Here is a 21,861-nt window from a genome sequence, read left to right on the forward strand (position 1 = left end):
TTCCATTGAAAGTGCCTCAATGTAACCCAGATTTTTACCCTTTTTTATGTCATTTTTTTTTTATATATATATATATATAAAGTTAAACTTGTATTGAATCCAGAAAATTACATTAATCTAAATCATTTGAACACTAATATTTAAATGGCTTATTTAGATTATTATATTCAAAGTGGAGATTTAATAAATATTTATATTATTTTCAGATTAAATGTGTTTAAATCTATCCATAAAAGTCATGTGAAAAGTACTAAAATAAACGAAGGCAAGCTTTCCAAGTTTTAATGCATCCTCATATAATAAAAATAAATAAATCAATACACACAAAAAGCCCAAGTACTTAAGAGCTCCTGTAGTTGATGAAAAAACACAATATGCATATGATCAAGAGGTAATAAAACCTGCAAATATGAAAGACCTTTATTAGTTTTGTTTTGTGACATGTGATGGGCCATCCCGTGTCTTTCTCAAAGCTAAATAAAAAGGCACTTGGGTGGCTCTCCAAAATGCACCATTGCGAGTCTCCTCATCCTCTACTTGCCATTGGCGACACTGGAGCTCTCGACTTTCTGCTTATCCATGATTCGAATGGTTTTCTCTGCATTGTCCATGTTCCTGATGAGGGTCTCCAGGCGCCGCTTGATTTTCTTCTGGTCTTCCAGGGAACAGCTGATCACGACACTCTGAAACTTCTGATCAATGGGCACAGGTGGAGCTTCGGTCACACATGCAGCGTGAAGCGCTTGCAGCCTCATTCGAGCCCCTTCCATGTTATCAAGCACTTGAGAAGCAATTTCATCAATAATGGCTATGGCTTTATTCAAGGCCTCCTCCTGTTGGGGGTTTCGGATCGTATCAATGGAAACATTCACCGTTAATGTCCTGCCCATAAGTCTACTGGCGGTCAGTGAGAGCTCTTCCCTTTCCCCTGAAACACAAGTTGAAAATGTGTTTTATGTCTGACAGCATTACACGTTCCATTAGAAACCGCAATGGCTCAAAGTGCTGAGAGCATACCGTCACAAATGGTTCTCATTTCCTGACTGTTCTGTATCGACTGGATGATCTCAATTAAACACTCTCTCTCTTGCTCCATAGCAGTGGCCGCCTCGCGGAGAGCCTCCACCCTACAAGAGACGCAAACAAGGGCGTGCCCAGGATTTTATCAATTAAGAGGTGGCATTTAGTAAGGTTGTCTGAACGGGGCTGGGGGATGTGTAGTGTGGTGTCATCTTGCAGAGGGTTCTGTCTGACTGGGGGGGTGGGGAGTGGGTTTTGTCTACTGAGGCGGGACGCTGTGTCCTCCCAGACACGGGCGGAAGGTTTTTGTGGACCATGTGCTACACGGTTGGGTTAGGCCGTTGCACACCATTTCCAGGACGCGAACGGGGTCCGAGTTGGGGTAGCAAAGCTCAGCTGCCACCCTTCTGGCCCCGCCCCTGGATGCATACGATGTGATACAAGACACAACTCTTGATAAGTCTTATTAAATTGGATTGGAAGGCAATTGTGTTGGCCAAATGAAATTGTAATTAATGAAATGTATAAAAATACTAGCCTACATATAAAACATGCTGACATTTATTAGTGTAATTATATGATTATAAAGATCCTGAATGGGTGGATACAAGGATGGAATTATTGTAATATTTTGTATCTATTAACATATATTACAAGAAATGAATGCATTAAGCTTACTGTGCTTTGAAATAGCCCCAATGCAATAAATACAATGCTATTTTATCGTCCATTTCGCATTTCAATACTGATATGCATCAAATCAGAAATATTTGCGTAATAAATACACGGTCAATATTTTTTCAATGTTATAAAAAAAACACAATAATAATGCATGTAGTTGCCGTTATTCCTGCACAGTTCCAGTTACAGGCGGATGTGTCTGTTTTTGGAGTTAAATCGCACGCGACTCAACACTTTGTGTGCATGTTTTTGAAGTCTTAGAAAAGAAAATCAAATTTAAGCAACATTTTTAACTTAGTGACATAAAAAGTGTTCTTGTAGCTGTAATTTCGCCTGTAAAGCAACCATCTTTACTCAGTAAGTTGTGAGTGAGAGTCTAAATAAGTTAATCAGTGCCTATTGATCTTACCTCATTTCGATTTGATCCAGATTTTCCAGTAGCCGTCCGGTCCGGTCTGCCATTGAAACGGTTCGGCTGAATTTGCCTTTAGACGCATCGTTCATTTTGGCGTTTATTTTCGCTTGAGACATTTTAGCTTCGTAAATTCGCGTTGATGAATGATTTCAAGAGTGCAGTGACCTGTGAAATACTATCTGGAGCAGGAGCACTACTAATGTCCGACTCGCTAAGAAATGGTTCTTTCGAATGATTCGGACGAACCGAATCGCAAAGCGTTTACAAATCACTGGTGGGCGAGTCACATGGTGGAGTCGTATATAACAACATTTGACGCATCTTTTTTTTTGGGGCAAAAAAAAAATACTAGAATTGCTGTGACCGTGATAGAGATTACTGAAATCACAATAGTAACAGCAAATAAAGTGTCAATGGAGCAGCCCGACCTTTTAAAGTCAACCAGAAGACGTAGCTAATCAGAAACGCTCTCTGCCTATCAATCATTGTGCATGTTGGGGTTTTCTGACAGGATTGGCTAACATGCCTTTGGGGGGCGGGGTTTTGAGAACGGGGGCATGTAGTTGAATTGCTGGGTGGAAAACCGTAAAACTGCTGAAATGGCAGCATCTTTAACCGAAACTAGTGACAAACGATAATACCAAACCACATTTTAATTGAATATAAACCGAATTTTCACGTTGATAACCAAATGAAAACTAAATGCAGCGCGTGGACTGTTCGAAACTCTTGAGTGTTGACCTTAAAGATCCAGTGAATCGATTCTCTTAAACTGGTTCATTGACACGAACCGATTAGTTAAAATGATTCGAACTTCCCAACACACTTTCTAGCGGTTTCCAGCACCCTTCAGTTACACTTCCAAACATGGGCTGGAACTTCCTTTAGGAATTCACTCCTCACAACCTCCACAGCTATTTGAGTTGAGGAGTTCAGCTCTGGGATTTCAAAGGAGGGTGGGGATTTTTAGGACCAAGGGCCAAGATAACACACAAAAGACAATAACCAGACCACACTGAGATTGCTCAGTTAGAGGAACAGGCAAAGAGTCCTTTTAATTAATTTTCTTTATTGAAACTTACAACACAGAAAGAAAAATAAACGTTTAATGACGCCAGTGTATGGACAACATGAAAAACCTGCACCATTCCGAACTGTTTCTCTTTTCAAATCAAAATTCCTGTAAGCTTCTTTTCAAGGCCTCTTCCATTTCTGCAAAATAAAACAATTGTATGAGGGAAATGACATTTTCTAATTATTTTGCACATGCACACAATGCGTAAATATGTTAAAGAAATGTTTTACATATTTTAAAAATCTGTTCTAAAATAATATTTAGAAAAATTAGAGATTTTTAGGTCTTATTGCCAGTGATTGCTCATACTTGTGTAAAAGTGTCAGCAACTTAATACTCTACTTGACAAATTCAACATCTGTGTGGTTACACCCATTTAAACCCCCAGCCAAAACACTGCACCTTGTGTGTGCTCATGAGACCCGGTTAAAATCCCAGATAATTTTATTCTATTACAAAAATCAATAAATACATAACACAACACCGTGGGCTTGAGTTTCATGAAAATTAAACATACCCACAATGATACAATTCTTCATGCATGCAAAGCTGGCAAAATAAGCATCTGATTAATGATTACACAATGCACTCTCACTAAACTCTGACATACACAGAGCTATATAAGGTCTTTTACAGTTGAAAGGGAAGTATCAGTATTACTAAATGAGTAAAGATCATGACCTCATCATTATTATGACCCACCAATATCCAAATCTTTTGTCTTTCTGGCCTCTTCTTCACTCAAGGCCAAAGCAAGTTTCATGTCCTGATCAAATGCATCTAAGAAAAAATTCATATTGGCACATAAGTGAAACCTTTATATACATCTTTTCCATGAAGATAATTAATCTGCTCATTTTCACAGATTTTGTATTAACAGTTCTAAGATGAAAAAGTACAAAAGTACATGTAAAAAAAAACCTGATGTGTAACCTACCATGATTTTCAAAATCCTGTGAAAATGTCACCTCTTTTTTTACATCAAGCACACTTGAAGCGATCACACTCTTGACATCACGAAATTCATCCACTGTAAAAAATAAAATATATATTTGTATATATTTTCATAAATGGGAATATTTATATAGGTAGTTTTTTATTGCTCAGCTGCAAGATAGAATAATTAAGCTGCAAGAATAATTTATCTCAAATTTGCTTGGGAATTGTCATTTAAGGAAAAGCTCATCCCAAAAATAAAATTGTCATAATTTACTCACCCTTATGTCATTCCAAACACATGTGAATCACAATGAGCTTTATTGCCAAGTGTGCACACATACACAAGGAATTTTGTTTTGGTGATAGGAACATTACAATGAGACAGAATATAAAACAAGGTAAGTATTAATAGTAGACATACAAATAATAGGACATACACTGCCTTGCAAAAGTATTCAGATCCCTGACCAATTATCTCATATTACTGAATTACAAATGGTGCAATGAATTTTCATTCTGTTTGATATTTTATTTTAAAACACTGGAACTCAAAATCAATTATTATTAGGTGACATTGGTTTTATGTTGGGAAATATATATATAAATAAAAAATGTAAAACTGAAATATCTTGCTTGCATAAGTATTCAACCCCTGTGCTGTGGAAGCTGCCAGGTTACACCAATGAAAAACATTGCCCTAACGAGGACATAATTACTTTACAAAATGACAAATGTCCTACAGTGGCCCAGTCAAAGTCCTGATCTCAATCCTATTGAGAATCTGTGGCACTATTTGAAAATTGCAGTCCATAAGCATCACCCAACCAACCTGAACAACCTGGAGCAAATCTGCCGAGAAGAATGGTCCAAAATCACTTCCTCACTGTGTGCAAAGCTGGTAAATATGTACCCCAAAATCCTTAAAAGCAGTTATTGCAGCAAAAGGTGGCTCGACCAAATATTAATGTGTGGGGGCTGAATACTTATGCAAGCAAGATATTTCAGTTTTTAGTTTTTCATAAAAATATTTACCAACAAAAAACAATGTCACCATACAATAATTGATATCAGGTTTCAGTGTTTTAAAATAAAATATCAATCAGAATGAAATTTCAGTGTACCATTTGTAATTCGGTAATATGAGAGAATTGGTCAGGGGTCCGAATACATTTGCAAGGCACTGTATAACAGAATGGCGAATGTACATGTGCAAGTGGTAATATATGTGCAAGGTAGGGGAATGTACAGTCACTGAATTAAATACGAGTGAATTTATGTTGGATTATCCATCAACGAAGCCATCAAATGAACACACCACCACATTCCACAGATCAGAGAGATCCCCACAGAGCCATTAGAGAGTCAGAGAGAGATAAAAACAAATCCACGGCACCTAGATTTCTGAAGGAGACCATCTCTTCCATGCCTGCTAAATCTCAAACTAGGGTTTGCAATGACAGAGCTGACCAATAAAGAAGATCCTTCTTTGTTCCACAAACTTAAACCCTGTGTAAGATCAAATGGCCAAGTAACACTTTGTGATCTTAATGCATAAGTCCACGGACATATCAGGAAACGGAGACTCGTGAAGACAGTCCTGAGGCCCAAAATCAACTTAGACCTAACACAGGAACCATCGCTTGTTCTCCTCTCTTCGGCTCTCTTGCTTCTTCCTAATACTCCCTGTCATGTAGAGGAAAACTCGGGACACAAAAGTCCAGAGGAAGCCTCTCACTCTCTGCTCTACGGTACACACACCCAACGGGAGTTGAATGGGTTATATTCCAACATATAATGGTGGAGGAATTGCGGCCCATTAACCCATCCCGTGTACATTTATACTACCAAATTTGCTACATTTACATACAGTATGTAGATGAGACAAGTATTTACATTATTGCACTATGGGAGTCCCGAAGGCAGTTTAAGTGTTCATGAGGTGGATGGCCTGGGGGTAATAGCTGTTCTTGTGCCTGGATGTTCTGGGGCTCAGTAGCACCAGCCAGAGGGCAACAGTTCAAAGGAGTGGGCAGGGTGCGTGGGGTACAGAGTGATTCTACCTTCACATTTCTCAATCTGGAGACATGCAGGTCTTGGAGAGTGGGTAGGGGAGCGCCAATAATCCTCTCAGCAGTCCGAACTATGCTTTACGTCTTCTGATATCTGACTTGGTGGCTGAACCAAACCAGACAGTTATAGAAGTGCAAAAGGACAGACTCAGTGACTGCTGAGTAGAACTGTATCAGCAGCGCCTATGGCAGGTTGAATTCCTCAGCTGGCAAAGAAGGTACCACTTCTGCTGAGCATTCTTCACAATATGAAATGTTTTCTTCCATGGTACACAAAAGGAGATGTTTTGAAAAAATGTTAAGCTGTTCTTTTCCATACAATGAAAGCATAGAGTGACCAGATGCTGTCGAGTATTATAAATGACAAAACAGCACTACGGAAATACCATAAAAGTAGTCCAAATGACTAACACTATACTCTGAAGCCATACAACAGCTTTGCACAAGGAACACACGTCTTTTAATCTGGAGTTGCTCTCGAATCTTATATGCAAATATTTAGAAAAAGTTTGGATCCTTGTGGATGTTTTTTATGTGATTTAGTTTTTTCCTTTTATGGAATTTGACAGTTCCTGTGACTTTGCTTTTGCTGTATGGAGACAGATGTATCACCATCCTTGTTCCACAAAATTTATTTTACCATCTGTTTTCCACAAAATGAACAAAATCATACACGATTGGAACGACATGATGGCACAGAGTCGCTAAGAATAGAGAGGGAATTTATTTTCTGAAATAGTCTTGTGTTCCCTGTAGGGGGTGGGAGAAAAATAAATCGATTTACTGATGCATTGCGATTCTTTCTTCAATGATGTTTTTATTTTCTAATTATTTTTTGTCTCCTGCTTCCCAATGCATTTCCCGCCTCTTGTGCTCTCTCTGTATTTCATTGGCTGTTACTCATTGCCGGTCTCTCGCTCATTGGAACAGTGCACATACAAGATGCTTGATAGATGTCTTAAGCAGAAACCCTGCTATCTGTTTCACTTTACTATCACCTGTGGTGTGGAATGAAGCAGACATCAGCACTCTCACGGAAACGGATATCTCATACCGATAGTTGTGGTTATTGTTAAAATGAATTGCCTTGCCATTACTTCCAATCAATAATTTAATACTATTAAATATAAATAATTAAAAATGCTTTATACACAAGTAAAACATAATCAGTTTAAGTATTTCATATATTTAGTGTTTCGTTAAAGAAACAATATTTATTTTCTTGTGCTTTAAAGAGATTTCTTTACTAAAAGTTTCTAAAGAAAGAAACTGAGAAACTTAAAATTATTTAATTTTAAGGATATTCCATGTTTTGTTCACAGCTTGTTCTTCCTGAATTTAAAGGGCCACTTTGTTAATAAAATAAAAGTACTAAAGTCAATGTTTATAATTTTTTATGACAGTCATGCCATACAAAGGCTGTAACTACAGTAACTGCACTAACAAACAGTTACAAAGTGGCCCTTTACATTGGAAAGTGAGGAAACGCAACAGTGAGGAAAAGCAAAACATATTGCACGGGAACACAAACCTTTTTGTGAGGGAATGCAGACTACTGCAAGTTAACAAATATTAAAAAGGAATGCAAACTTTTGTGGGGAACGCAAAACGTTTCGTGAGGGAATGCAAACTACTGGAAATAAACAAAAAATATTGTGAGGGAATGCAAAACGTATTACAAGGCAAAATCTTTTGTGAGAGAACACAAACTACTACAAGTGAATGCAAACTATTGCGAGGGAACGAAAATCTTATTGAGAGGAATGCAAAACTACTGCCAGTGAACCAACAACTTATTTCAAGGGAACACAAAACTTATTTCGAGGGAACAAAAAATTATTTAAAGGGAACGCAAACTCTTGCAAGGGAACACTAAACTTATTTTGATGGAATGCATACTATTGTAAGGGAACGCTTACAATAGTATGCGATAGTAAACCAAAGTGAGGGAATGATAACCATCGCGACAAACCTATTTTGAGGGAACGCAAACTAGTACGAATGAACGCAAACTACCGCTAATAAAAAAAAATATTGCAAGGGAACGCACATCGTATTGTGAGGGAAAAAAAAAACTTTTTGAGAGGGAATGCAAATAAATACTGCAAGGAAATGCAAAACTTTTAGTGAGGAAAAGCAAAACGTATTGTGAGGGAACGCAAAATGAATTGCATGGAAACACAAAGGTTTTTGTGAGGGAATGTAGATGACTGCAATTGGATGCAAAAAATATTGCAAGGGAATGCAAACTATCGTGGGGAATGAAAAACATATCATGATGGAAGGCAAAACGTATTGTGAGGGAATGCAAACTACTGCAAGTAAACTCAAAAAATATTGCGAGGGAACGCACAACTTTCTGTTAGGGAACGCAAAACCTATTGTGAGGTAACACTTTTTGTGAGGGAACACAAACTACTAGAAGTGAACTCATAAAATATTGCCTGTCCTATAAGGGGCTCCGTATGACAGGAAGTAGCATAAATGATTGAACACATTTTCTTTTTTGGGCGAACTATTTAAGTTAAGATACTAAATAGAAAACCTTACCATTACTTTCTGGGAAGACCTCCTCTGCATTAAGTATCTTGGCGGTGGGGGTTGGTTTCTTGCCTGCATCGTTGGGTCGGGAACAAACACATGGCTCTAACTGGCAGTGCAGCTTATGGTAGTGTGAATGGAAACTGGGTACATCTTTGTGGCTCTCTGAGCATATAGTGCACAAAACATCAAAAGTCTTCCCATTGCCTTGGGTATTGTGTTTAATGAGCACATGAGTCTTCATCTCAGCAAAGGCTGACGTCTTCTTGTCACACTGGCGACAGGCATAGTTGCATTTACTGTCATTGGCCAACTCTTTCATGCACTTTGTGAAAATGGATTTCCTTTCCTCTTTGGATTTCTCAGAGCCCATGCAAGGACAGAGTTGGGGAGGGCTTGCTCTCAACGTTGGACTCTCAACTGCGCTTTCCCCGGCTACCTGGGAACTATTCACTGCTGCTTCCAAGCGGTAGTAATCTTGGCTGTGTATACTGTTGTAGTGCTCCTGAAACTCATTCTCTGTGTCGTACAGTATGCTATCACAGAGACCACAGAAGTAGCGGAGCACTATATCGCCACCATGCTCGTTGGCGCAATGACGACGCAAAGTGGAATCTTTGAAGAACTTTTGCGGACAGTGTCCACAGGCAAACCTCTGGAAACTGTGGCTGCTCAAATCACTGCAGTGTTTGTGCACCGCTGTCTCCGAGTCAAAGAGTTCTTCACACATTCGACAAAGCCAAGACTCGACTTTTGGACCACTGGGTGGTCTTGACATTTCACTTTCAGCACTGGTGGACGGTTTGGGGGACATACTTGATGGGGCACTGTCCTCACTTTCTTGGTAGTAGGTGTGTCCTCTATGGCTCACACCAATATGGGACATGATATCTTCCATTCTTGGCATGTCCACCTTGCACTTCCTACAATGGAAAAGGAAGTTGGACAGGTGAGCACCCCCATGGAACCTGCTCATGTGCAAACGAGCTATGGACGATTCGCCCATTAACTTGCCGCAGACCGCGCATTTGTGAAAGATCTGATTAGAAGCTTGGAGGTGCTTGCTTGCTTGCTCCTCCTCCGTGAAACGTAGACCACACTCGCAGAACCAAACAATGGTCACATTCCTGTTCGTCTTGGCATGGGAATCTAACCTGGTCAGTCTTTGTCGCTTAGCTGAAGGCCCGTCGGAACTGTTGTCTGGGGATGAGGAGCTGCAGAACAAGGCCTCGTTTAAATGTTTGGAGATGTGATTGGCTGTACCCTTCTGAGCGTTGCGGATTTCACTGTAGTTGCTGTAGTACAGAAGGGCTTTATCTAAGCTTGTGACACTCTCCACCTCGTGTTTCCTGTGCTCGCTGTGCTCCTTTATCTGAGCCAGGCTGAGAAAGAGTTTGGGGCATGAAAGGCACTGACCCACAACCGCCATCTTCCTCATGATGTGAGCCACGTTTTGATCAGCAGTGGCAATAGCACAGCCATGTCTGCAGTGCACACTAGAAAACAATAAGAGTTGTTGGAGCGCTACAAAAACTCGATCGCACTGCTTAATAAGAAAGATGCACTAAGTAGCTTTTTAGCACTAAAGAAATGAACAGTACTTTTGAAAAATATGTTTAAAATGAAGCTGTGTTTGGGATGGTACTACAATACTAGAGTACTGCTAACTGCCAGTCTTGTACTGATGGAAATGCTTGTTGATGAAGGGTTTTTTGATTTTGTCAACTATAACAAAGACAAGACGAAAAAGATGCATCAAGATAATAATCCAACAGTTCTAATTAAAATGTTTCAAAGATTAAATAATATTTTCATAGTATATAGGGGATTTCCCCGCTTGAGCAACAACTTCAAATATGCCCCCCGTCTGCCTTTGGTCAAACAAAGAGAAAGTCCTGCCCCCAACATAGGCCATTGGCCGAATCAACGTCATTGTGTTTGTATAGACGGGGTCGCTAAAAAAAAAATTAAATATTCATAGTGCCACAGAAAGACAGTTTTAACAGTTTTCTAGAAAATTTGACTATAAATAGCTTACTGTGTACATTTGCCTATGCATTTCAAGACTGGATAGGAGAACGAATTTTAACACAGAAAAAGTTACATACTTTAGCTTAAAATTTACATCTGCGCAGACAATGAAGCGAATTAAGTTAAATGAAGTAATTAGAGTCAGAACTGCATTGTAAATATGCCGTTCCCTTAAAAATTAGCTAGTTATGATCTCAGAAATAAATTCGGTTATTTTGCATTTAATTTTTTCAACCGGTTGTGTGTAACAATACAACATTTGGCAGTCTGATAAATCATTCTATTATTGCTTGCACTTAATTTATGAAATTGGAAATGGAAGGTGAAGTCGAGCACATTGCATTGTGGAATTAAGTATCTAGCTCAGATGTATTCTGCACATTTTGGCAAATGTACTAGGTCATCCAACTATATGCATACAGATAACATGCATACATACTGTACTTCAGAAATAGTAGAGAAGTCTGGTATTATGCAACTCCTGTCAAATCAGTGACCAAGATAAATGTAGTTTTGTTTCACAAGGCGCAGGTCACCCACATAATCAGCCAAATGTTTACTTAGTTTTTTTTTATTTCTACAGAGTAACGATCAGAAACAAAAAATGATTTTGTGCACCTTTAACATGCAAACACATCCATCATATCTAATTGAGCGATGTTGAGATGGAAGATAATAAAGCCTAAATCCAGTAAACACCAATACTTACTTGAAGTGTGCTCTTGCCTCCATATGTGACGTAAGCACCTTAGAGCAAACTGTGCATTTGACATTGAAAGCAACATCCTTACAGAGCGCAATTAAGCGGTTCTTTGCGTACCGTGGAATTGGTATAGGCACGGCTGAGGATTTTGCCTCTGGAAGCCAAATGTGAAAACAGAAAATGTAAAGTTTCAGTAATCGTCACATGTGTACACTGCCTATGCTCACATTCCAAACAATACAATTCAACATTTTGCATAAAAGTTTTTCATAAATTCATGATGATCAGAAAGCTAATGTCTTGTCTTGATTATTTAACTAACCAGATTTCTACTGTACCACTTGCATGAAAAATGTCAAATCTATTTGATAACAAACATCCTTTTTAGAGCAAATACGTATATATTGAGAGATATATTGCCTATACTCAAAATGCTGAAAAATATTGAGATATTGTTTTAGCTTTATCATCTGTAACAACGAGTCTAAAGATGGCATTGTGCAGTTGAATGTGTAGTCATACACACCACAGAGAGAGATGGACTGAGTGAAGTGGTTTTTGGCTGACATGTGCTGAAGGCAGTCATCCCTGATGTTGAAGAGGAGGTAACAGGCAGGACATGCAAAGCATACGATCAGCTGATAGCTCTGAGAACTGCTGTGGCCATTAGAGTCAGAGGAGGACACCTATAGACATCAAGCACAACAGGCAAAATAGAACTCTTCTTTATCATTTCAGGAACAGGAATATCCCATTCAGGTATTTTAAGGGTTCATTTAATGACAAATCAATTTGATCTTTTGAGATATTGAGTTCAGGGGTAGACCGATATATCGGATTTACCGATTAATACATGCCGATAGAACTATCGGCAAAAATCTATCTGATCTTTCTTTATTTTATAGGACAGTAGAGTATAACAGGAAAGTAGGGTTGAGAGAGAGAGTGGGAGTTGGATCAGGATATGACCCAGGTCGGACTCGAACCTGGATCCCCGTGAGCAAACAGCTCTTATATGTCCTGAACACCACAGCACAGCCCACTGCACATATTTTTGGGGATTTGTGTTGAACAATAAACTGCATCTGGGATTTTATTAATTTAGGACTCTTTGACTGTGCCCATGATGGTAAGGAAAGAATAAGATTTTATTTTTTTACATTCTAAAAATCGATTTTAAAATCTAGCCGGCGATTAATTGGTTATCTGCCTTTCCCACCACATTGTTTTTCGGTATGGGCAAAATCCACTATCGGTCGACCTCTAATTGAGTTCATTGTACTTTGAAAAGATACTTCAACTTTCAGAGTTCAAAACATTCTGCCCAGTCCAAGATTTATTGAAACTAAGCTACAAAAACGGCTTGTTCAAAACTCTCACTGGCCCACTCAGTCATGGAAATTAATTATTTGTGGACACCAGAAGAACAATTGGAAGTGCAGAAAAAAAGAGCAGAAAACTTGCCAAATATTATGCTGTGTGGCTGTGTGTAGCACTGGCTGCTCTGAATATCCGTATCAAGGATACGTTAAAAATAGATGGCTGAAGTTTATTTATAACAAGACTCCTCCTGATCATTTCAGTCTGATCTTTAACTGTTACCTTTCACAATGCAAACACAATGCAAAGAGGTTGTTATTGAAGGAATTCACATTGATCTGTCATTCACTCCTGTTTAAAATGCAATTACAGTAATCTAAAATAGATATCTTACTAGTTAAAATTCCAAGTACACATATCAACTATGTACTTATTACTAGGGTTGCAGCGGTATACCAGTTTCATTATATATCACGGTATGAAAATTGACAGTTATCATACCATGTACTTTTGCTAATCTACAGGATTGAGAAAAAAATGCAACCGGACAGAGAATATCACCTGCACATACACATCTACTTTCCTCCTTTATTGCTTGTCAGACTCGTCAACTTGCGCACACACACACACACAGCAGCGGAGAATATATCAGAGAGAAGCGAGGCGAGGGGGTCTGACATGAGTGTGTGTGTGTGTGAGTTAAAGCAGTGATTCTCAACTGGTGGGTCGTAGGTCTATTTGGACTGGGTCGCGAACAGTAGGGAAAGAACAATGCCATGGTTCTCCCATTGAAGATATTTCAGCAGCCGTCCCAAGTGATAGCCTATTTAGGACTGGCGAGGCAGATTTAAAGATAATCTCACAATCAGCTAAAGGCTTCTCATCTGCACTTTCACCCGAGTTTAACAGAACCAGCTCGCGATCATGATCTGCTCTCTGATGCGCGCGTGCAACAACCGGGCTTCCCTCACTATTTTGGAGCGCAGACCTCAAAACTGATGTGACCAATTTAAATTCTAGTGAGACTTTTCTAGTTTAAAGCGTTAAGGAGGAAGTCAAGTCAAACCTTTCAAACAGTAGACAGCCCTGACATGCCAAACAGCACTGAGGAGGAAAAGAGCAACTATGTGCTAAAAATAAAATAAATCATTACATCACCTTGACAAAGTTGTTTCACGATTTTACATGAATAAAAGTAACAGTTATATTTTGACTATATGTTACAGTTTCATATGAAATAATCTAAAGTTAGAATATATTAGACCTCATTTTATATCAACACTGGCAGTTGTAGTTAAAGTTTCAAGATGTGTTTCAGCTAGTATTTATTTTTTCATAAATGCTATAATTTATTATTATTATTATTATTATTATTATTCTTCAAGTCTAGCTACACTGACCCAACCATGGTAATGAGGAACATTTCCTCCTGTGTAATATGTTTGTTCTGTTTCAATGATGTCTGAAATTAGTAAACAACGGGATAATAATGCTCATAAGTAAATATGCTCTTCGATTTTTAAAAGGGGAGAGAAAACCTTCTGTTGCTTTCAACAACAAAAATAATGTCACTTGATGCTTGTCCTTTTACTTGAAAACCATGAACAAAACTATGGAAATGAGACTCAGGATATATTAAATACAGGTTTTTACTATGGTGGGTCGCCACTTCATGTCCAATATAAAATCTGTCCTGAAGCAAAACCAGTTGAGAACCACTGAGTTAAATGTACAGACAGAAGCAGTCTACAGTATATGTTAATTATTAATAATCATACAACATTACTTTAAAAGCTCACACAGCTGATGTTATTTTTCATTTAGTAGTTCATTTAACATGCTATAATAACACGCTTTAGTTATATAAATGTTATAGTTACATGCTATTTTTTTATCATGTTTATAATTTGGTTTATTAGTATAATTCTGTTAGCTTTCTTATTTATTATATTTATTTTCAAAAGAGAGACTTTCTTTTTACACATACTTCCAGTAAAAAAAATTGTTTCAAGTTTAAATTTTAATAAAGTGTTTGTTCAACTAAAAAAAAAAAAAACGCTTCCGTTTTCACTCCTTTAAGGGTCATTGTAACTGATAATAGTAATTGTGTAATACCGTATACCGTGATATTTTTTGAGACGGTTACTACGGTTTTTCGTACTGTGAAAATCTCTGTTGCAACTGTTGCAACCCTACTTCTTACTTGGAAAACAATTATCAATTTAGTAGTACTATTTATTTGCACATTTATTTTTTTATTCCAACTTCAATTTTAATAATCACAAAATAATAAACAAAAGTTAAAGATATTTATACAGTGCAACCAGAAAGTATTCCCAGCGCTTCACTTTTTCCACATTTTGTTATGTTACAGCCTTATTCCATAATTGATTAAATTCATTATTTTCCTAAAAATTCTACAAACAATACCCCACAATGGCAACATGAAAGAAGTTTGTTTGAAATCTTTGCAAATTTATTAAAAATAAAAAACTAAATAAATCAAATGTAACAACATAAGTATTCACAGCCTTTGCTCAATACTTTGTTGAAGCACCTTTGGCATCAATTACAGCCTCAAGTCTTTTTGTGTATGATGCTACAAGCTTGGCACACCTATTATAAGGCAGTGTCTCCCATTCTTCTTTGCAGAACCTCTCAAGCTCCATCAGGTTGGATGAGGAGCATCGGTGCACAGCCATTTTCAGATCTCAATCGGGTTCAAGTCTGGGCTCTGGCTGGGCCACTCAAGGACATTCACAGAGTTGTCCTGTAGCCACTCCTTTGTTATCTTGGCTGTGTGCTTAGTGTTTTTGTCCTGTTGGAAGATGAACCTTCACCCCAGTCTGAGGTCTAGAGCGCTCTGCATTCATCTTTCCCTCGATCCTGACTAGTCTGCCAGTTCCTGCCACTGAAAAACATCCCCACAGCATGATGCTGCCACCACCATGCTTCACTGTAGGGATGGTATTAGCCAGGTGATGAGCGGTGCCTGGTTTCCTCCAGACATGACACTTGCCATTCAGTCCAAAGAGTTCAATCTTTGTTTCATCAGCCCAGAGAATTTTGTTTCTCGTGATCTGAGAGTCCTTCAGGTGCCTTTTGGCAAACTCCAGGCGGGCTGTCATGTGCCTTTTACTGAGGAGTGTCTTCAGTCTGGCCACTCTACCATACAGGCCTGATTGGTGGAGTGCTGCAGAGATGGTTGTTCTTCTGGAAGGCCCTTCTCCCCCAATCACGCAGTTTGGCCGGGCGGCCAGCTTCCCTTCCACAGATCTGTGCCGCTATATAATCCTGTCTCGGAGGTCTACAAACAATTCCTTGGACTTCATGGCTCGGTTTGTGCTCTGACATGCACGGTTAACTGTGGGATCTTATATAGACAGGTGTGTGCCTTTCCAAATCATGTCCAATCAACTGAATTTACCACAGGTGGACTCCAATGAAGTTTTAGAAACATCTCAAGGATGATCAGTGGAAACAGGATGAACCTGGGCTCATATTTTGAGTGTCATGGCGAAGGCTGTGAATACATGCGATTTTGTTTTGTTTTTTATTTTTAATACATTTGCAAAGATTTCAAACAAACATCTTTCACATTGTCATTATGGGGTATTGTTTGTAGAATTTTGAGGAAAATAATGAATTTAATCAATTTTGGAATAAGGCTGTAACATAACAAAATGTAGAAAAAGTGAAGCGCTATGAATACTTTCCGGATTAACTTTAATTGTGCTTTGATATGCATTTACACATATCAACATTTTTGTTTTTTTACAAGTATTATTTATTTTTAAAGACTGATATTCCCGTGAGTAATGCACAATTTTTGGGGTAATTCTAGGGATGGGATTAAAGAGTACTTTTGTAGTCAAGTACTCTAAGCCATAAAAACCTGAGTAATCGACAAGTCGTAAATAAAAAATCTATGTGAAATGTATATTTTGTTTTATTCACAAACGTTACCAAGACCGGTTTCAATATAAGCTAACTTGCTAACTAACGTTCTTTTGAGAAAAAAAGTATTGAAAAATAAGCATTAATTCAACTCTCATTACATTTCTTTATAATTCTCAATGCAGTAATGACTTAATTGTAACTTGGTGAGAGATTCAAAAGAAAAGTACAGTATAAATCAAAGTTGCCTACAGCAGGCAAATATGCAAATGAAAATCAATAAGCGATTTTTAAGTAGTTTATTTAATAGTTGACTAGTTGTTGCTGAACAAGTACTCTGTTATTCTACTTGTGCACATCCCATTGCTGATTATAAGAATTCTAATTTTTACTAGTGAAAATGGAAGTGTAGACATCTAGAATTCATATCTTGCATGTGATTAAATGTCGAAAGGGCTTACGATAATCCTGCAGCCTGTGTGAGAGAGCAGCAAAGTGCCGTTTCTCATTTTAAATGTGAAAGAGGGTGCGATTACTTTAAGTATTAAAAGGCATAGCAGCTAAATAAAAACAGCCCATTTAATTCTAAGGGCCAGAGAGAGGGTGGAAAATGGTCATGAAACACTAAACGATGACTGTTTAAGGTGCAAACACTTAAGTAACATTATAAGTGAACAAAGGGGAAAATAATTATTATATGACCCCTTTAAAATCAATAAAATCGTAAAAACAAATGGCAACCTTGGAATCCCGATGATCTCTCCACGACTCTTCTGAGCTAAAGTGGCACCCACAGGCCAGGCAGGCATAGATGGAAGAGGGGGTGCCTTTCAGGGTGATAGTGGGGTCACATGGTGAATGATCAAACCTATAAATAAAAAGTTCAAGTAGGTCAAACAGACCTCAACCCCAATTCATTTCCTGAGAAATTTTGGGGCTGGTAGTACACACCTTTTCAGATGGCCCTCAAGCAAAAGAACATTGTCGTAGATTCGGCCACAGTTGATGACTGGGCAGTTTTGAGGAGAAAACTTCACTGGAACAGGAGCCGATCTGCGTCTCCAGTTTGAGCCGGAGTTAACAGCACCTGGCTGTACTCCTGAGCAAGAAAGACCAAACAAACCGAACTATGACATCAAGCGGCTACGCACCTAAAGCTCCAGTGTGAAAGTGCCAGATTATATACATCTAATTGTTGAATTATTGAAGTTATTAAAGCACTTTACCAACCTGGCATTTTGAGCCAAATAGCCACACATCGCTTGGCATTGTCACCTTCACTATTAGTGCTGCTGATTGATAGTTCACGGCGCCCATGCGCTTGCTGTGAAATCATCTTCTCCTACAATACGAAACACAAATACAGCTGTAAACATGTCATTGAGACTAAACAAACACTATTATGGGCAACAATATATATATTTTTTCAATTACATGAAGATTGAGAAGAGGCAAACCTTAAAAGCTTTGCATTTATCAGCTCTCTCCTGTTTCTCCACAGCAACCTGGCATGCCAGTCTGTCCAGCGTGGACAAAGCATGAGCTCTCTGCCTGTCAACCTGTTCCTCAATCTGACCATTGCATTTAAAGCACAAGAGGACTATTAATCAACACAAGTTCTGCCATCATTTACTCCTATCCTCATTTTGTTCCAAACCTGTAACATACAAATGTGTTTGGCCGATACTACGAAGGTAAAATAGTGCCTTAAATACTTGAAAGTGCACATTTGGCACAGTTTTTGAACCTAATCATGGACAAAAACATAGCAAACCGGGTTGATATGCAAGCACAGAAAGGGCATTGTGAACAGTAAAATGGACTAACCGCAGTTACTGACTTTCAATTAAGATAATAACTTTTAAGTACAATACTTGAGTATTAGCTCAGCGAGTATTGATGCTGACTACCACCCCTGGAGTCGCAAGTTCAAATCTTAGGCATGCTGAGTGACTCCAGCCAGGTCTCATAAGCAATCAAATTGGTGCGGTTGCAAGGGAGGTACAGTCACATGGGGTAACCTCCTCATGGTCACTATAATGTGGTTCTCGCTCTCGGTGGGGTGCGTGGTGAGTTGTGGGTGTATGCCACGGAGAATAGCGTGGACCTCCACACACGCCATGTCTCTGCGGTAACGTGCTCAACAAGCCACGTGATAAGATTTGCGGATTGACAGTCTCAGACGCGGAGGCAACTGAGATTCGTCCTATGCCACCGGGATTGGGGCGAGTCAATATGCCACCACGAGGACTTAGAGCACATTGGGAATTTGGCATTCCAAATTAAAAAAAAAGAAAAAGTACAATACTTGGGACACCCATATTTCTAAAATATTATTTGTTTAAATATAATATTTAAAATACTAATTCATATGCACGTCAGTTTGCGTTTCTGTGACAGTTGAAGGGAATGCATCACTGAACAAGAAATATTAGCCATTATTTTGAATTTGTTGAGTGGAAAAACAAAACCCATTGGTGAGAAGTGTTTTAGAAAGTAACTTAAAAAGTAGTACTCTAATTACTTTTTTTATGAAGTAATCACAATTAAAAAAGTATTAGTAATTTGTAGTGGATTACTGTTTTTTGAATAACTTTCCTAACACTTCCTATGTATAGGGCTGAATGATTAATCTAATTAAAATGTATATTGTGATGTAACGTAGTGCGATTACCACACCGCAAAGGCCACAATTTCATGAAATAAATAAATGTTCTGTACATGCTGCTCACTGTCTGTGCACAGCCCTGTTCTTTGTACCATATTTACACACACTCAAAGCATGTCTGAGGCTTATGATCTTTGCACGTTATATTTACAGCACTTGAGATTCACTAACTGCACATTTTTAAATAACATACTGTAACTGACATTTCAAAAAAAGCTTAAGTACTAAAAGTTACTATCCAACACTGAAGTAACCCCATAACACCATGTTTTTGTGGACAGAAGAGTGGGTGAGAGCATTTCTCTTCAATAAAAGGCCACTGTCATCTCTTCCTCCAATTTGTCGCAAAAACAAAAAGCTTCCGCCAAAATAAAGGCCAGCATAGCTATGTCGCATACAGGTAAATAAAAACTAATACTACTACTAATAATAGCTGTTGTTACTGTTATAGAAAACTTATTTCCATAATAATTTCTTCAAATAGCAATATTTTTCTAAATCATTGCAATTTGATTATTTTGTCCAAATCGTTCAGAACTAGAATGACTTCTATCTGATGTGGAAAACAATACATTTCACAAAATGTCACAGCTGCTCTTTTCCATGCTAGGAATGTGGTCGGTTATTTATATTGGCACGCTCCACAACGTAAAAAACAAAGTATTAAAAGGTAGAAAGGTTAGACATATTAATAAATGTAGTTAATCTGACTTGTTCCGTATTTCAAGTATATCTTCAGAATACCTTTGTGCGAAGAACGAACCGTAACCAAAAACGCAGAAGTGCAAATGTGATTTGTGTATAAATAACCATCAATGGTTTGGAACAACATGAGGGAGAATAAATTATGTCAGTATTGTAATTTAACCTTTGGCTTTTCTATATTTTAGAGATTCTGTAAAGATACTCACAGTTTCTGCAGTAGACGTGTCACCTTCTTCTTCAGCATCACTCAGCAGGTCTATACATTCCAACACTGGTCTGAGAGGAGCCTCCTAAAACAATATCATTTCAGGTGAACTTCAGCTGATCTCTATCATTCAGACTCCTTTCAACTTTGCTGATAACTAAAAAAAAATACAAATAAATCAAGGCAAGCATCACTTGTTAAGTGGCTGAGACATGTAGGGACACTTACAGATACAAACTCCACATCATCCTCCACATCTTCAATCCCAGTAGATGTAGACATTAGGATCACTAACCTCCATGAAGCATCAATAGGAATTAAAAGAGACCAATATGAAATGCGTTGTCAGTGTTACATTCATTCATGTTATTATAACTAGTTTCAGATAGGTAAAATCCTAAACTTTTAAAACATGCATTTAATTTGACTCAATTCAATGATCAGTAGTTGTATGGAGGAGATCAAATGATGCTATGAAGCCTGCAAACTGCTTGCATGAAAATGTCAACAACTAGCCGACAGGAAGAGTAAGGAAAATCTCACCAAATAGCGTGCCTAAAAAGTATTTCCGCAGCAATAACAATTAAAAATAATTCATTATCAAAATAATATTACAATTAATAAGGCAGAATAACCAAAGTCCACAAACATTACCAAAACTGAGCACATGTGAAGCGAGCAGCAATGTAGAAATAGCCGCGCTGTATCCAATACCCAGAGCTCGTCAAAATAAAAGTCATGCAATATCTATTTTATAATATTCCCAGAGGTCTAATACAGTTTGCAATTATTTAAATGGAAATTAAACTGCGTAAATTATCGAGAGAAAAAAAAACACCATATATAATAATAATAATAATATATATATATATATATATATATATATATATATATATATATATATACTATATATATATATATGACATATCATCAGCACATTAAAAAAATGATTTTAAAATAAAGCATATTTTTTGGAATTTTTTGAAGTAATAATTGTTTGGATATGCTGCTTGATTTTTGACTAATAATATAATAACCCCCCCTCACCCCCTAAATAGCAACAAAAACTACCACAGCACTTTCCTAATCACCCATTTGTCACTAAGCGCTTCACAATTACACTGAACCATGAGGTCATCACATTCAGTGTCTAAAGATAGATTTTTAAGTAATTTGATCTGATATTTCATAATTGTTTAACTTTATGTAGCTACTGAAAATCCCTAAAATTCGACCATTTATTTTGAGACAAACTTTTTTTTTTGTTTCGTCCAAGGTGAAGCGTTTTTGGTCCAAGTGAAAGGAGAGTATTGGGGGTAAAAAAAAAAAAAACCTTGTTGCAGGGCTCAATTAGGGCTGCACGATTTGGGGAAAATATCATATTGCGATTATTGAGGCTAATATTGCGATATGCGATTGCGATATAATAAACAAATGGTATTATGTGTCAACTTGCTTGTTATCAATGAAAATTCACAAATAGATTACTGATAATGCTGAAATGTGTATTTCTCAACTCAAACATACAAACTAGCAACAACAACAACTATAACTGAACAGTGTTTTTAAATTAAAATTATATTTATACAAAA

The 21,861-nt window shown here is 37.8% G+C and overlaps 2 protein-coding genes across 4 annotated transcripts; both read right to left on the minus strand.

The window, feature by feature from the left end:
* Positions 1 to 266: 266 nt before the first annotated feature.
* Positions 267 to 2,330, minus strand: LOC127617983 (BAG family molecular chaperone regulator 2-like). Its single transcript, XM_052090182.1, has 3 exons — positions 2,111 to 2,330; positions 1,018 to 1,127; positions 267 to 928 (listed from the first exon to the last, which is right to left on the minus strand). The coding sequence occupies exons 1-3, from the start codon at positions 2,230 to 2,232 to the stop codon at positions 534 to 536; spliced, it is 627 nt and encodes a 208-aa protein (XP_051946142.1). The 5' UTR covers positions 2,233 to 2,330; the 3' UTR covers positions 267 to 533.
* Positions 2,331 to 3,171: 841 nt separating this feature from the next.
* Positions 3,172 to 20,956, minus strand: LOC127617915 (E3 SUMO-protein ligase ZNF451-like). 3 transcript variants are annotated; one of them, XM_052090083.1, is made up of 13 exons: positions 20,924 to 20,956; positions 20,498 to 20,559; positions 20,271 to 20,354; positions 18,149 to 18,262; positions 17,922 to 18,033; positions 17,643 to 17,790; positions 17,433 to 17,559; positions 12,001 to 12,160; positions 11,481 to 11,628; positions 8,750 to 10,236; positions 4,129 to 4,221; positions 3,894 to 3,971; positions 3,172 to 3,328 (listed from the first exon to the last, which is right to left on the minus strand). In XM_052090083.1, exons 2-13 carry the CDS (start codon positions 20,549 to 20,551, stop codon positions 3,288 to 3,290), a joined length of 2,646 nt encoding a protein of 881 aa, XP_051946043.1. In that variant the 5' UTR covers positions 20,552 to 20,559; positions 20,924 to 20,956; the 3' UTR covers positions 3,172 to 3,287. The 3 variants fall into 3 exon arrangements, with proteins under 3 accessions (XP_051946043.1, XP_051946042.1, XP_051946040.1); XM_052090082.1 differs by having other exon boundaries at positions 20,498 to 20,564; positions 20,813 to 20,939; XM_052090080.1 differs by having other exon boundaries at positions 20,813 to 20,938.
* Between the last annotated feature and the right edge of the window lie 905 nt (positions 20,957 to 21,861).

This window comes from Xyrauchen texanus, chromosome 24 (genome assembly GCF_025860055.1).
Source record: "Xyrauchen texanus isolate HMW12.3.18 chromosome 24, RBS_HiC_50CHRs, whole genome shotgun sequence".
In the NCBI taxonomy this organism is placed as follows: Eukaryota; Metazoa; Chordata; class Actinopteri; order Cypriniformes; family Catostomidae; genus Xyrauchen; species Xyrauchen texanus.